A 15,753-nucleotide genomic window follows, 5' to 3' on the forward strand; every position below is an offset into this window, starting at 1 on the left:
TTAAGGCTAAGGGTCACCCGACAAAGTATTGATAGTTGTGTAAATATTGACAGCTGTATGAATAATTTTTGGTTTATTGTAATCCATTACATACCTTTCTATCAAAGTTATCTGACATTATCAAGCTGAATTTGTTCTGACACAGTTTAACTCAAGAGTTCTTGTCATATTTTATTACCATTTTCTAAACTATAGCGAATAAACTGTGATAATGTGAGAAATGTTGAAGGTGTCTGAATAAATTTAGGTTTGACTATCTATTTGATAAATTAAGTTAACCAACTAACATTATACATACTCTTTTGGTTTCTGTACCCAATATTTAAAAAATTTACAAATGCTTTGAAAATATTGGTATCGGTACTCGGTATCGGCAAGTACCAAAAATAAAAGTATCGGTATCGGGCGAGTACTGGAAAAAGTGGTATCGGTGCATCCCTACTTTTAAGTAATGAAGTAGCCCATTTTTAAGCAATTTGTGCATTTATGAGAGCACGCCTCTACTTGTTTGCAAAATATGTGCATGACGTTTACTGTAGACTAAATGTGAACATGCATTTGCTCATCTCACTTGCATTTTTTTTTTATCGCTCAAGTGTTGAACTTTCTTCTCTTGCATCCTTTTCTTCATGTAATCCAGAATGGCAGCACAAATTAAAGGTTTGTTTGAGCTGCGCCCTCTACTGTACAGATGTGAATTTACATTTCCTTCATCCTGAGGCTTTTTCATTTCACTTTGTGAAAACGGTGACGCTGCGGCTCGTGACGATACACTGATGTGTAAATACACGAAACGATCGGTCTGTGCAAGAAACTGAACAGTATTTATATCGTTTTTTACCTCCGATTTTCACCGCAATGTCCGACCTGTCCTGAGCGCGTTCAACAGCCGGCGCCTGACGGGTCCTCTTCTTCTTGCTTTACGGCGGATCGCAGACTTGTAAGTGCATTACCGCCACCTATCTCTCAAATGGACCATTGACACTCCTAATTGAGATTGTAGAATAGAGTGTCAATGGTCCATTTGAGAGATAGGTGGCGGTAATGCACTTACAAGTCTGCAATCCGCCGTAAAGCAAGACGACGACGACGACTCACATGCAGGCTGAAAAAGAAGACGCAAACGCACTCAGGACAGTTCAGACATTGCGGTGAAGCGGTAATGCACTTACAAGTCTGCGATCCGCCGTAAAGCAAGACGACGACGACTCACATGCAGGCTGAAAAAGAAGACGCAAACGCGCTCAGGACAGTTCAGACATTGCGGTGAAAATCAGAGGTAAAAAACGATATAAATAGTTTTCAGTTTCTTGCACAGACCGATCGCTTCGTGTCTTTACACATCAACGTATCGCCACGAGCCGCAGGGTTTAATTTAGTTTTGTTTGTGTATGTTTTTTGACTCTCAAAGCCATGATTCCCATCCACTTGCATTATCAATCATCAATCACCCAATAGTTCAACAAATTATTAATTCACTAGGTACCAATAAAGTGTATGGAGCAAAGTCAGATTTTTAACCAAATTACCAAATCACACACATAAGATGTCTGAACCTCTTACAATGCCAAGAAAACCAGGGCTCTGACACAACAGGCACATTGTTAGCCTAAAGACATTCAGGAACCAGGATGAACATCAGATCCCAAGTGTGTAAGGTAAAACCTCACCATTAGGAGACGGAATGTAGGTGAGTGAAAATGCTGTTCAGTCATGTGAGGATGGAGAATCACAAGAACTGAAAGGAAACCTTAATGAGATCTCCTTGATATTGCAATTGTTTCTCGTTGTCTCAAAGATATTAACTGAAAACTTTTACTAGCATTTCAAACGCTTCTCAAATTTACCTCAAGAAAAGGTAAATGTTTCTTCTAGTTTTAGACTTTTTTTTTTTTTTTTTTTTTTTTTTTTTTTTTTTTTTTTTTTTTTTTTTTTATTGATTTTATTCAGTAGAAGCATTTCAAACGCTTCTCAAATTTACCTCAAGAAAAGGTAAATGTTTCTTCTAGTTTTTGACTTTTTTTTTTTTTTTTTTTTTTTTAGATTTTTATTTTTGGCATTTTTATTTTGATAGGACATTATAGCAGTGACAGGAAGCAAGTAGGAGAGAGAGAGGGGAGTGGGATCGGGAAAGGTCCACGAGCTGGGACTCGAACTCGGGACGCCCGGAGCGCAAGGGCACTATATGTTCAGATGCAAATTCAGACATTTTAATATGAATTGTAACATCCATATTTATTGTACAGTACTACACTACAATATATACAAACATATCATGCGTCTATTTTGATTTTCCTTAAAGAAATTTAGGAGAAAAATCTGAGATACATTTCTTAAGTGAACAGTGTTATTTTAGTAGCATTTATATACTATTTGTTAATAGTGTATGTAGTATTATTTATATTTTGAATTATCTTTTATTTTTATATTTTGTTTCAATTATATTCTTTTTTTTTTTCATTTTAGTCATTTTGTTATTTGTCTTGTCCATGTGTTCTTTAGTAAATATTGTTTGTGCTTTTGTCTTTATTATTAGTTTTGTTTATTATTTGTTATTTCATTTAGTTTCAAAGACAATATTTCTGATTGTCATTTAAGTTTTTCCATAATATTTATATTTATTTTATTTCAGCTTTATTTCAGTTAACGGAAATCATTTTTAATAGTTTTAGTTAACAATAATAACACTGGAATGAAAACAACCCAATTAAGACAGATGAGTAACCTTTAAATAATAACGTACCTCTGGCTGTTGCTGAAAAGAGGGAAGTGAAATGGCAGGTTCACAGGATATGATGTCATACCAAGTGGACTCTGGAAGTGGCATTCCAGAGGATTTGAAAGGGAATATAATGAGGAGGCAGGGAATGAGAGCGCAGGAGATCGCCTGAGCGCTTGCCCAATGCTTAATGAATGAAGGAGGGGGTGAATGAGAGAATGGCCCGGGTGTTCTCTGGCTGTGATTCCCAAATGAAGCATGAAGAACACAGAAACACACTGAAAAGGTTTGGAGAGGAGAGGGAAGAGGGAACGGGGAGGGTGTTGCATCACAGCAGACAAATTAACTGTCTGGGAGCAGTAGAGAAATGTGGAAAAGCAGTGATGTGTTCTTAGGTCTGATGTAATATACAGTGAAATGTAACTATGTCAGCCTGTACAGTGGAAGTATGTTACTACATCGCTACTGTCAAATATCGGAATTGTTTCCTGAAGACACCTCGCAACATGTCTCATCCTACAGGTTGCTTTTGCTTTCATGGCTTTTTGTGTTACTCCCAAACTATGAGTCATTTTAAAGCATTTTTCCCTACCAACACCAACCTGACTACAAAACAAACGTATGAATTCTGGATTGTGTGAATGTGTTACACCAGCACAAGCTTATTCAGCATGACTAGACATGCACAACATCTACAATTCTCCACCAATCTTCTGCTTGGCAGCCAAAACTGGCTCTTGTTCTACAGCAGTGCATCTCAACGGCACTCAGTTTTGCTGGCAGCATTGTACAGTTTTATTTCCTTGACATACAGCAAGCACACCCTTGCCTCAGTACATAATTGAGAAAAACACACCCAAATGAACCGGCATGACGTTACGAATCAGTACATAAAACGACATATAGTTTATTCAAAGTAGCCAATCCAACAATACCTGTGCACTTACTGTAGATTACATAAAACACAAGACTCACATAAAACAACGGTAATAAAATGGATGGGGAAAAACTACTAAATCAATTGCATACAGTTGCCCAAAAAGCATTTAGTGACACTTAAACATGCCTGAATGACAATGTATCACATACAAATACAGTATATACTGTGGTCTATATAAATAGTATGTGTTTTCATAAGGGAAAATTGGCTTTATTAATCGAGCACCAGTGTTAGGAAGGTTTCTTTGGAAATGTAATAAGTTGCAGATTACAAGTTACCCTATTTAAAATGTAATAAGCAGTGTAACCATTTCAATTACTTTATTAAAGTAATGTAACTGATTAGGCTACGTTTGATTACTTTTCTACATTTCTAACAAATGCTTTCAACTATTAATCCTTTTGAAACACTTAAACCAGGCACCTTACAGTAGTACTCGACACTAATTACTGTCAGACTTTCAAACTCATTCCTTCATCACTTCAATTAAGATTATAATAATATTATATTAAAGTGCAGCCACCAAAAAAATCTGACTTGAGCACCTCTTTTTACTTTGAGATTGTTCGGAGGTTAAATACAGGTTTAACTAGTTACTCCCCAACCCTGTCGAGCACTGATATGAATTATAAGGAAAACCCATTAACAGTATCTTAGATTGTTAATAGTTTAATCTTCCAAGTAATAAAGTGTTTAAACGTAGCCCATTTATAAGTAAGTTATAAATCTACTTGTTTACAAAACACGTGCAGGTGTCACGCACTGACGCCAAACTTTTAAGAGATGGGACGAAATTATTTCATATAAAATCACTTCACTCACTCAGAAGACGTTACATTCACATTAAAGCACTGATGTGATGCTAAACAGACCGAATGTTGGACTACAAACAGGACGAGTGTGTGAGTGAATGATGAATGAATGAATTGATTTCCATTGTTGAATTTGGCAGCTTCTTCCGTCTATCGAAATTCTTCTTCTCTTCACTTCACTCACTCAGAAGACGTTACATTCACATTAAAGCACTGATGTGATGCTAAACAGACAGAATGTTGGACTACAAACAGGACGAGTGTGTGTGTGAGTGAATGATGAATGAATGAATTGATTTCCATTGATGAATTTGGCAGCTTCTTCCGTCTATCGAAATTCTTCTTCTCTTTTTTTTACAACTACGACGGCTTTTCTACTCTTGTACGAAATCACTGCATTTATACATATTTGCGGAAGTTTTAAGAAACTGGCTCTTACCTGTGTGTGGAATCTGGGTCACCCGTCCTCCAAAAGTGTGTCTATTCTCCTCAGACTGTGGTAAATCCCTCCCGGATCCCGGAGCCAGCGTTTAGCCCCTCACACAAACACGCCCTCGCTCCCCCTCTGAAGTCAGCCTGCTCCGGGCCAAACCTCAACAAACTTCTCGGGGTATTCCCAAAACTTCCACATCCGAGTACGTGCTTAAACATATATTTTTGGCAACATCTCCGGGAAGTCTGTAAACTGTAAATATAGGCTGTCTGTAAAACTACTGATATTATATCGAACTAGATTCATCACTTTAATTGACAGATTTTTATTTAATGCTAAAAATACCTAAACTAAAACTATTTTAGAGCATTGGTTTTCATCAGTTTTTCAGCCATTTTGCATGTCCCATTGCATGTTAATGAATTATACTTAATAAAAAGATAAGCGCAACAGCACTGAAAATGTGATTTCTTTACAGTTTAGCAAACTTTTCTCAAAAAAGGTCACAAATTGCATTTGTCTTCACATATGTCTCCCTTATTCAACACACCTGATTTAGATCATCGGCTCATTTGTAAAGGGCTAAATGAAATAAACTGGGTCAGAAAAGAGAAACATACAAAATACAGTGCCGAGGATCCCAAGGACCAGAATTTTTATTTTATTTAGCTTTTTTACAGTTCAGACAAATATATTTTAAAATTAAAATTGAATATTTAAATTAAATAAATTAAAACTGGACCAATGTGGACAGAAATAATTTATTTTCAAATTCAAATAATGTTGGAAAATCATCCAGAAGGATTAATTTGATTTAACCCCCATAAATCAGGGGTCGGGAAACTTTTCAAGCTCTTACTAGGCATAGAAACTTTCAGTCAGGTGTGTTGAGGTAAGTTGGAGCTAAACTCTGCAGGACACTGACCCTCCAGGAACGAGTTTGGACAGCCCTGGGTTAATGCGTTTTTTCCAAAAGAGCTACAGTAAAAATTATATAATATATATTTTTTATTGTTGTTTGTAATAGTTTTTTTTTTCTCAATAGAAAACAAGAAATAAGCTGCAATAAATTGTGCAGGGCTTTCACTGTGAGGTCGAGTTACCAGCTGAGGAGCATAAATCCTCTTCAGAGTTGTGCATGTTAGTGCGTTTACGCCAATCCTGGTTCTGGGGACCCACTGCTCTGCACATTTTGTATGTCTCCTTTATTTAACACATCTGATTCAGGTCATCAGGAGAGAGCTCCATGAACTGCACTTAGTGTGTCTGATTAGACAGACATACAAAACGTGCAGAGCAGTGGGCCCCCAGGACCAGGACTGAAAACCACTGGTTTACGTGACTACTCAGGCAGGCATTTTGTCATATGTCTGTCACACAATGAATGTCTTATTTACATTGTGTCTGTAAATAGGCGTGATGGCAAATATAAAAGTATAAAAGCACGTGCGGTGCTATCTGTCTCCCGGTACTGCATCGTCCCTTAAGGTCCTGGCATTACCAACCAAGCTGCTTCAGACTTCTTCGGCTTTGGTGAGTAAGGCATACACGGCGGCAGGTCAGGCTGGGGCTTGCTTGCACACCATGGTCGGTGTTGCAGGCTTACCAAGCCGACATTTTGAAAGAGCTTGACGATTGTGAGGATGTTAAGGCCGACGATATCCAAGAGCTGCGCCAAGTCGCAGATTTGTCCCTCCATGCCACCAAGGAGACCGCCAGAGCTATTGGGCGGTCTATGGCAGCCATGGTGGACATGGATGCGGCATCTGTGGTTGACCTTGTCCGATATCAAAGAGAAGGACAGAGTCTTCCTGCTGGACGCCTCGCTGGCACCTTTTGGCCTGTTCGCCGACGCTGTTGAGACTGTCATCGACAGGTTCCAGGAGGCCAAAAAGCAAGCGGCGACATTCCAGCGCTTCCTCCCTTGGCTCATGGGGCTGCTGGGCAGGATCAGCCCCAGCCATGTACCAGCTCCTCGTACAGAGAGGTCCAGAAACGGAGCGTCGCCTCTCGTGCTCCCCCCAAACAGATCTGGAGTCGGAGCGGCGGTCCTGGCCGAAGTCTTTGAAGCAGAAGCCGGATCTGCGGACCGTCATTCTTGCCAAGAAAGCTTCAGCCAAAGAAGCCCTGACGCCAGTGGCTCAGGACTTCTGAGGGCAGGCACCTCTGGGGAAGACTCATCAGATGGTGCCCGGCTCTCCTTGGTGCCCTCAGGAGATCGGTCTGTCAACCCTGCCACCCTTGGTGCTTCAGGGCACAGCGGTCTCCAGCGAACACAGCTCTCAGTGTCAGCCCAGACACGTAACAGCTCCTAAAGTAGCTAGCTGCCCTAAGTACACCAGAGGTCAGTCTCGAGAGACTGATTCCCTTAGTAAACCATCTAGCAGCGTGGAAACTTCTGCCAATGTATCTCAATGGGTCCTGCACACTGTAGAAAGAGGCTACAGAATACAATTTGTTTCTTGTCCGCCTCTATTCTAGGGGGGGTTTCCCACTCTTGTGGGCCCCGAGCAGGCTCTGGTCATGGAACAAGAAGTAGACACTCTCTTGAGGAAGGAGGCCACCGAGGTGGTCCCTCGACGCAACAGAGAGTCCGGGTTTTACAGTCTGTACTTCATTGTTCCAAAGAAGGATGGGGGGTTGCGTCCGATTCTAGATCTGCGTCTGTTGAACCACTTAGTCATGCGACTGAAGTTCAAGATGCTCACACTCAAACAGGTTGTGTCTCAGATCAGGTCCGAGGACTGGTTTGTCACGATAGATCTGAAGGATGCATACTTCCATGTATCCATCCTTCCCCAACACAGGAAGCTCCTGAGGTTTGCTTTCAGGGACAAAGCTTACCAATATCGGGTTCTTCCGTTCGACCTTGCACTCTCAACCCGCACTTTCACCAAGTGTGTGAATGCTGCTCTGGCTCCTCTGCGACTCCAGGGCATTCGCATATCGAATTATATCAACGATTGGTTGATATTAGCTCATCCGGAGCACTTGGTGGCTCAGCATCGAGATGTCGTTCTCGCCCACATGAAAGAACTGGGGTTAAGACTAAACGCCAAGAAAAGTGTGCTTTCTCCAGCACATAGAACAACTTATCTGGGTGTGGTGTGGGATTCGACTACAATGCAGGCACGTTTGTCTCCTGTTCAGATCGAGTCGGTCCTCACGGCAGTCGCGAGAGTGAGAGAAGGCCGGTCACTCACTGTCAAACAGTTTCAGAGACTGTTGGGTTTGACGTCAGCTGCGTCCAATGTCATACCTTTTGGCCTGCTGTACATGAGACCCCTACAGTGGTAGCTCAAGACCAAGGGATTTTCCCTGAGGGGAAATCTGCTTTGCATGATCAAGGTAATGCGGCAATGCTTACGTGCCTTTGACATGTGGAGGAAACCTTGGTTCTTGTCTCAGGGCCCGGTGCTTGGAGCTCCTTGTCGTTGTGTAATGCTAACGATGAACGCGTCCCTCACCGGTTGGGGAGTAGTCATCAACTGCTTGGAGATGCTGGCCGTGTTTTAGGCGCTGAAACACATTCTCCCAGACCTGAGAGGCCATCATGTGCTGGTCCGCACCGACAACATAGTGGTAGTCTCTTATATCAACCACCAGGGAGGTCTACGTTTGCACCCCCTGGTGCACCAGATCCTCCTGTGGGCCCAAGGGAAACTCTTCTTCCTGAGAGCAGTGCACATCCCTGGGCATCTCAATCAGGGAGCAGACATCCTGTCGAGGAAGGGGCCGAGGCCAGGGGAATGGAGACTCCACCCCGATGTGGTGAATCAGATTTGGAAAGTGTTTGACCAGGCTCAGGTGGATCTGTTTGCGACGCAGGATACCTCAGACTGTCCCCTCTAGTTCTCTCTGACTCATCCAGCTCCTCTCGGACTGGAAGCCATGGTTCAGACATGGCCGAGGCTTCGTCTGTACATGTTTCCCCCGATCGCTCTGCTCCCGGGAGTTCTGGAGAGAGTATGCTGGGACGGGGTCAGTCTTCTGCTAGTAGCCCCTTTCTGGCTGGCCCGAGTATGGTTCTCGAACCTTGTGTCCCTTCTCGACAGCTCTCCCCTGGAGATTCCGATCAGGAGGGACCTCCTTTCTCAGGCGGGGGATTCCATCCTTCACCCCCGCCCAGAGTTATGGAAGCTGTGGGCATGGTCCCTGAGGGGGCATAGCTCTTAGTATCCGGTCTCTCAACCGAGGTTGAGACCATACTCCAGTCCAGAGCTCCCTCCACGAGGAAATCGTACGGCACAAAGTGGTGTCTTTTCACTTCTTGGTGCGGCAACCGTCAGCTGGACCCAGTTAACTGCCCAGTTGGTTCAGTGCTGGAGTTCCTGCAGGAACGGTTCTCCGCAGCGTTATCCCCCTCCACCTTGAAGGTATACATGGCAGCCTTAGCTGCTTACCACGGCCCTCTTGGTGGCCAGTCATTTGGGGAGAGACCTGCTAGTTACATGTTTCCTCCATGGTACCCTGAGGTTGAGGTCTCCGGCATGCTCTAGAGTTCCACCATGGGATTTGGCCGTGGTTCTGGAGGCTCTCTGTAGACCTCCTTTTGAACCTTTGGAGGAGGTTTCGGACAGGTACCTTACAGTCAAGACTGTATTCTTGTTAGCCATCTCTTCTCTTAAGAGAGTGGGTGATCTTCAGGCCCTATCTGTGGCCCCTTCTTGTCTTGAGTTTGCACCTGGCATTGCCAGAGCTTTCCTATACCCTAGGCCAGGGTATGTTCCTAAGGTGCCCTCCTTGGTTCCACGGCCATTCGTGCTGCAAGCCTTCTGTCCTCCTCCCTTTCGGGACACAGACAAGGAAAAGCTAAACTGTATGTGTCCAGTGTGCCCTGTGGAGAAAATCAGAACAGTTGTTTGTCTACTATGGTCCTCCTAAGAAAGGTCTCCCTGCGACCAAGCAAACCATAAGCAGGTGGATAGTGGATGCTATTTCCATTGCTTATGAGTCTTCTAATCTCCCCTCTCCATTGGGGGTCAAGGCTCACTAGGTTATGTATGTATAAAAGGGCACCTGCTGAATGCATCACCAGGCAGGCTGAAGGCATGGCGAGGAGATGCAGTGTCTCGTTACCTCTCGGGGGGGGGGAAGCATGGTTACATGCGTAACCCGAGACATTCCCCTTCTAGGGAACTCACGCTGCGTCCTTTAGCGGACATTATGGGGAATGAAATACCAACTATGCCATGCTGAGGCGCATGCCTGTCCAACTGGTGAGAGACCAAGGAAGTGACAGACATACACCAAGCCTTTCCTCAGAAAGGGGCCAAGCCACTGACGCCCTGGGCTGCTCACATAACTTGGCAGAAATGGAGAACCCAATTCAGATACAGGGGGACATCCAAACCAAAGTTAAGAACACAACTATCCTCAAATAGCTATGCTATGTGAGCAATACTAACCTGGATTCACAAGACTACTGAAGAGGCAAACCTCTACATAGAAGTTCAAAGAGATTGCTACTCAAAGCCCAAGTAAGGGGAGTAGCTGATGAACTAGAATACAGCTATCCTCAGATAGCTATATCCTAAGGGTCTTATGAAATGTTCGTAGAATCATTGAGCTTGCACATAGCTATCCTCAGATAGCTAGACTCTAGGAAAGGGGGCCGCTGCAATTGCCAAGACCACCAGAAGTGAACTGTCTACTTAAAAAACATATAATGGGAGACAGCGCTATCTAGGCAAGGGTTCAAGGAGACAGCTACTTAGAAACCCTAAGCAGGGGAGCAATCACCGATCCTCAGATAGCTATGTTTTCAGGAAAGGGCTCACTGCAACTGCAATCTAAAACACAGCTAGACTCAGATAGCTGTATTAAGTAAGCCCGTCCTGCCATAACAATGGCTGGAATATAACCATCCTCAGATGGCTGTACTATGCAGGTCCCCAATCAGTGTCAGTCCCATAGAGGCTGGCAACTACCATGTTATTGACCAGAAGCTCACTAGAGGGTGATCCGGACCATCACTAAATGATTCGCTAAAGAGCGAACACATAAAACATTAGTCCAGTAATTAGTCCAAGATCAAAGCCTGATACAAGCAGTGCCCATAACACTAGAGGACTGGACACAGCTATCCTCGAATAGCAGTTCCTTCAGATAAGGCTGAAGACTGCCCAGACCATGGAAGTGGGCCATCTACTTAAAACACAAACAGGGGAGACATCATAGTCTAGGCAAGGGGCTCAAGGACACCACTACTTAAAAACAAGCGGATCAGTCTCTGAGCTGGAACACAACTATCCTCGAATAGCAGATTCCTAGACAAACACTTCAACACTTACTTGAGAGAGCTTGTGCCAAGGGGAACCCAACCTAGTCATAGAAGCCAGGCTAGAACACAGCTGCCCTCAGACCGCTATATTCCAGAGCAAAGTAAGTTTGTGCTGGAGCATAACTATTTGCAGAGAGCTACACTCTGAGCAGGGGTTGTTCACTTAAAGTCGTGGAGAGGGGGAACAATCTACTTAGCTCAAACTAAATAAGCAGGATTCAGAGGGACTGCCCACTTAAAAATACCCAGAAGCCTGGGGAGGCAGCCCATTCCTAAACCTAACCGGCCCAACAAAGGAAGGAACATTCCCCATAACCACTCTATGTGCTGAAACATACGCACTGCAGACAGAGTATGTGTGAACCTGGTGTATATGTTGAGGAGAGGGCCAGCTTCACGTGCTTGCCTGGGACAGGGGATCCTCAAGCGCTGCCTTACACCCAATCTAAGCGTGTGCTAGCGCCTCACCCCAGGGTGTGCATGAGTAAACCGGGTGCCAGTCTGTGCCGGCACAAACTGAAGCAGCAGACACGTCAAGTCCTTCGCAGGAATTGCAAGTCCTAAACACAAACTCGCAGAATGAAGCTTCACCAAAAAAACACCCTAGTGACGGGAAGTTCAGATCATTTTACTGAAATCTTTTTTCCAAGTCATTTTATTTCGTTCATTTCAGCAGAATATAATTAAAATGTTACATGTTAATAACCAAATTCCCCAACACATCTACTTACTTAGTTGATCACATTTAAAATAAGAAAAATAAACTATAATGCAACCAAGGCCATATTATGAGAAACAGAAACAATTAATTCATTGAGGCTATGCAGTAACGGGTCCACTTGGATCTGAAAACCCAAGGTCCAAACCGAGAGGGTTCGGGTCCAAAAACGTGCCTCAGACACGGGTCGGGTTCGGTTTTAGTTGCCTTGGGTCTCGGGTCATTTAAAATTAATGTGCTTTTTCCTAATGGACCCGAAAAGACCCTATCCCTTTAACGGAATTGTGCATTGGTGTTAAGTGCATTTTTGAGAATTGTACATAGAAAAGGAACATATGTTCATAACCTCGCACACAGAAATCCATCTTATAGATATGAGATCCATCAGGAAAAGCCACTCACTTCATTACAGTGCGTGCTCATGCAGGGCAGGTTTTTTTTTGTGTGCAGAATCCCTTCGCCGGAAGATGAGGTAAATAGCATTGCAGAGCAGACAACACGAATCCATAATTTATTAGAATATCGATTTCATTTTTATCGAGCTATCACGTTTATTTTTTCCAAACCACTGGTCACAATTGAAAGCCAAACTCAGAAATAACTTGTATCCATCAGGCAAGCAGTAATATAACGTAATAATAAATTAAATAAATGTAAAATAAATCAAAGTAATGGAGAAGTGGCCAAATCAGTCAACAGGACACAGGGATTTTTCTTTACTTAACTTTACAGCTTGGGTCGGACTCGGATCAGGTTTTTCTTTTAAAGGAAAAAATGTATACACATCAGGTTCAGGTAAGAAGTGATTCGGGTTGAGTAGCCTACAGATTTAGGACCCGAGAAGACCTCAATTATGCAGTCTAGTTTAGATCTGAGTCATTCGTTCTTTTGTCACTTCACATCCCTGTAAGCTGCAGCTATGCAGTAAGTACTGGAAACAGAATTGATTAGTTCATCATTTGAGTCTTCAGGTTTGAGTCATTCGTTCATCCCGTCACAATCCCATAGGCTATAATGCAGTCTGTATCGGAAACAGAATTGATTAGTTCACCTCTCGAGACTTCGGGTTTGAGTCATTCGTTCTTTTGTCATGTGCCCGCTTCCATGATAGAAATTACAAAAGTATAAATTGTGCGAAATAAAACGCTACAAATTGAGACCAGAAATGCATCTGTTAAAAAATTGAATACGCGTGTGTTTGTATCACGGATTATAATGTGTTCTATTATCTATTATCCTGTCGCGTCATGCTGCTGGCGTCTTATGTAGACAAGCGGTGTGAGACTGAAGATGCGAATCTTTAGAAGTCGTGTCATTGTGACGTCACTGAGACTGCTGTGTGTATTTGACTGTTTGGTTGCACCATGTTCAGTCCTCTTTTGCGGCTTCTTTTGCAATTTTATTGTTTCTTTTTAATCAAGCACATCCCGCTCTTTACTTTCTCATTCATCCATGTTTCTTTATTAATAATTTCAAACTGTCCCGCCCACTGAAAGCTGCGTGGATTATCATACATAAATACTACACATATAGGATATAAAAGGTCTGAGCGGCAAAAGCAAATGTATGTGGCAAAATGTTTCAATAAAAGGATATGTTTCAGTCCATTCTTGATTTTTCAAACAAAAAAGTTTGACCAATAGCGTGCAGGCATTATACAAAATCGACCAATCGTGGCGTGCGAGAAGTAGGGATCTACAGAGAATGGTCAAAGCAATGCAAATACACATACACATACAATATATGAGGACTGTAGAGAATCTGTCAATAGGAAAATAAAGACAAAACCCATTTTATTCAGTTTAGAAATAAGGTTGAAATATAGTCGTATGGTCGATGAGAACTATAGGAGGTTTAAACTACTGAAAGTAGAATTTCTTTCAGTTTTTATTTTATGTCCTATAGGGACAGTCACATTTTTGGCAAGATTTCGCAGGCAGAAAAGGTCCATTGTCTATTGTATCTGCATGAGGAAATCATTCGCCATCACACGAAATTTACACTCATGTGGATTCCTGTTGAAATGACAGGATTTCACCTGCAAAAATTCACAGAACAATATGTGACCACACCATTAGTAATAATATTTCCATTAAGAAATAGAGTATGTGTTCTTAAAGTCCTAAAAAGGATTATTTAAAATGTTTTCCAAGCAACCGTGTGTGAAAACCTTGTGAAGACTTACAGAAAATGTTTGACCTCTGTCATTGCCAACAAAGGGTATTTAACAAAGTATTGAGATGAAATTTTGTTATTGACCAAATACTTGTTTTCCACCATAATTTGCAAATAAATTCTTTAAAAATCCTACAATGTGATTTTCTGGATTTTTTTTCTCATTTTGTCTCTCATAGTTGAGGTATACCTATGATGAAAATTACAGGCCTCTCTCATCTTTTTAAGTGGGAGAACTTGCACAATTGGTGGCTGACTAAATACTTTTTTTCCCCACTGTATGGAAGCTTATTTCTGCTACAGAATAAAAATACAAGATATAAACTCAGTATTGTGAGATATAAACTCAGTTCTGAGAAGAAAAGTCTGAATTGTTAGAGAAAAACTTACTCTTCTGAGAAGGTAAATCTGAATTGTGAGAAAAACTTTCAACTGCAAGAAGTCGTCAGAATTAAAAGGTAACTGTGACTTTTTATCTCGGAATTCTGACTTTATTTCTCATAATTGCGAGTTTGTATCTCAAAATGTGGTCTTTTCCTATTTATCACAATCCTGAAAAAAGTGAAATATAAATACCATTTTTATATTTCTATTCTGTGGCAGCAATAAGCTTCCATAGAAAGAAATCCAATAGGAATCACATACAATTTCTGCATTTCTTAGAGACATTTGAAGTGCATTGTAGTTCCAGGGTTGATTATTAAGTCCTGAAGCTGTGTACCGTCGCCTACATTGGTTTTCAACTCTGAAGAAAATATTTAAAATAATCAACTGCAAAGTTAATGCAAAATAAACACCAGAGTCCATTATTTTTTCCAATTTACATCATCCATATCACCATTGTACAAATCAAAAGTCTACATCCCAGCCAGAATCATCCAATGGTGCTGCTTCAATGTGGGTTTCTGGCAGGAGTGATGATCTTCCGTGATCAGAGACACAAGGAACCTGTAGAAAGTTTACATTTATTCAAACTGGACAGATGCATCATTTGAAAGGTGTGTTTGTTATAAAAGTGTAAGCTGAATAGAGTGCTCTCAACTCTACAGTGTTCAGTGATGCCGCTCACGTTTGGTATTACTGGTGGAGTCATTGTGTCCTTCTGAAGTCCTTCCCAGTCGAAGCCTTCAAACCACCTGAGAAACACAACACAAGTTAATCAGTCCAGAAAATAAGCCAGCACTTAAAAACAGAACAGCATCCTCTCCTCTTCTTTGCTCTTTTCTTTTCCACTCTCATCTAATCTCACAAACCCCCCCAAACACACACACACACACACACACATACACACACACACATACACACCAATCCCTTTTCTTCCTTGTGTACAAATTTATTTGATGAAGAGTAGGTCTTACACGTGTTTGCAGATGTCCTTGACCCCGCTCCTCTGGCCCAGCCTCTCTGAGGGGTTCAGCCTGGAAAATGGGTGACAGATTATAGCAGATTCAGACATACAAACCCCAGAGCGTATGTAGAACACTGCTACTCACACTGCCACTCTGTCTGTCTGTCTGTCTGTCTGTCTGTCTACCTATCTATGTCTGTTCATCATTCTATCATCTATCTATCTATCTATCTATCTATCTATCTATCTATCTATCTATCTATCTATCTATCTATCTATCTATCTATCTATCTATCTATCTATCTATCTATCTATCGTCTGTCTG

The 15,753-nt window shown here is 42.0% G+C and overlaps 2 protein-coding genes across 2 annotated transcripts in view; both read right to left on the reverse strand.

Moving 5' to 3' along the window:
* LOC107562630 (long-chain-fatty-acid--CoA ligase 1-like) overlaps positions 1-5,410 on the reverse strand; it is a 37,824-nt gene extending 32,414 nt beyond the window's left edge. The window contains exon 1 of the mRNA XM_016247303.1: positions 4,911-5,410. The gene's annotated coding sequence lies outside the window, so the exon portion shown is untranslated. The remainder of the gene's footprint in view (positions 1-4,910) is intronic.
* Positions 5,411-14,927: 9,517 nt separating this feature from the next.
* LOC107562631 (cGMP-dependent protein kinase 1-like) overlaps positions 14,928-15,753 on the reverse strand; it is a 20,029-nt gene continuing 19,203 nt past the window's right edge. Inside the window, exons 14-16 of the mRNA XM_016247304.1 lie at positions 15,439-15,498; positions 15,150-15,216; positions 14,928-15,028 (exon numbers count right to left, since the gene is read on the reverse strand). Of these exons, the coding sequence (XP_016102790.1) occupies positions 14,930-15,028; positions 15,150-15,216; positions 15,439-15,498 (226 nt within the window). The 3' untranslated portion in view covers positions 14,928-14,929. The remainder of the gene's footprint in view (positions 15,029-15,149; positions 15,217-15,438; positions 15,499-15,753) is intronic.

This window comes from Sinocyclocheilus grahami, unplaced genomic scaffold (assembly GCF_001515645.1).
Source record: "Sinocyclocheilus grahami isolate Dianchi unplaced genomic scaffold, SAMN03320097.WGS_v1.1 scaffold831.1, whole genome shotgun sequence".
Lineage (NCBI taxonomy): Eukaryota > Metazoa > Chordata > Actinopteri > Cypriniformes > Cyprinidae > Sinocyclocheilus > Sinocyclocheilus grahami.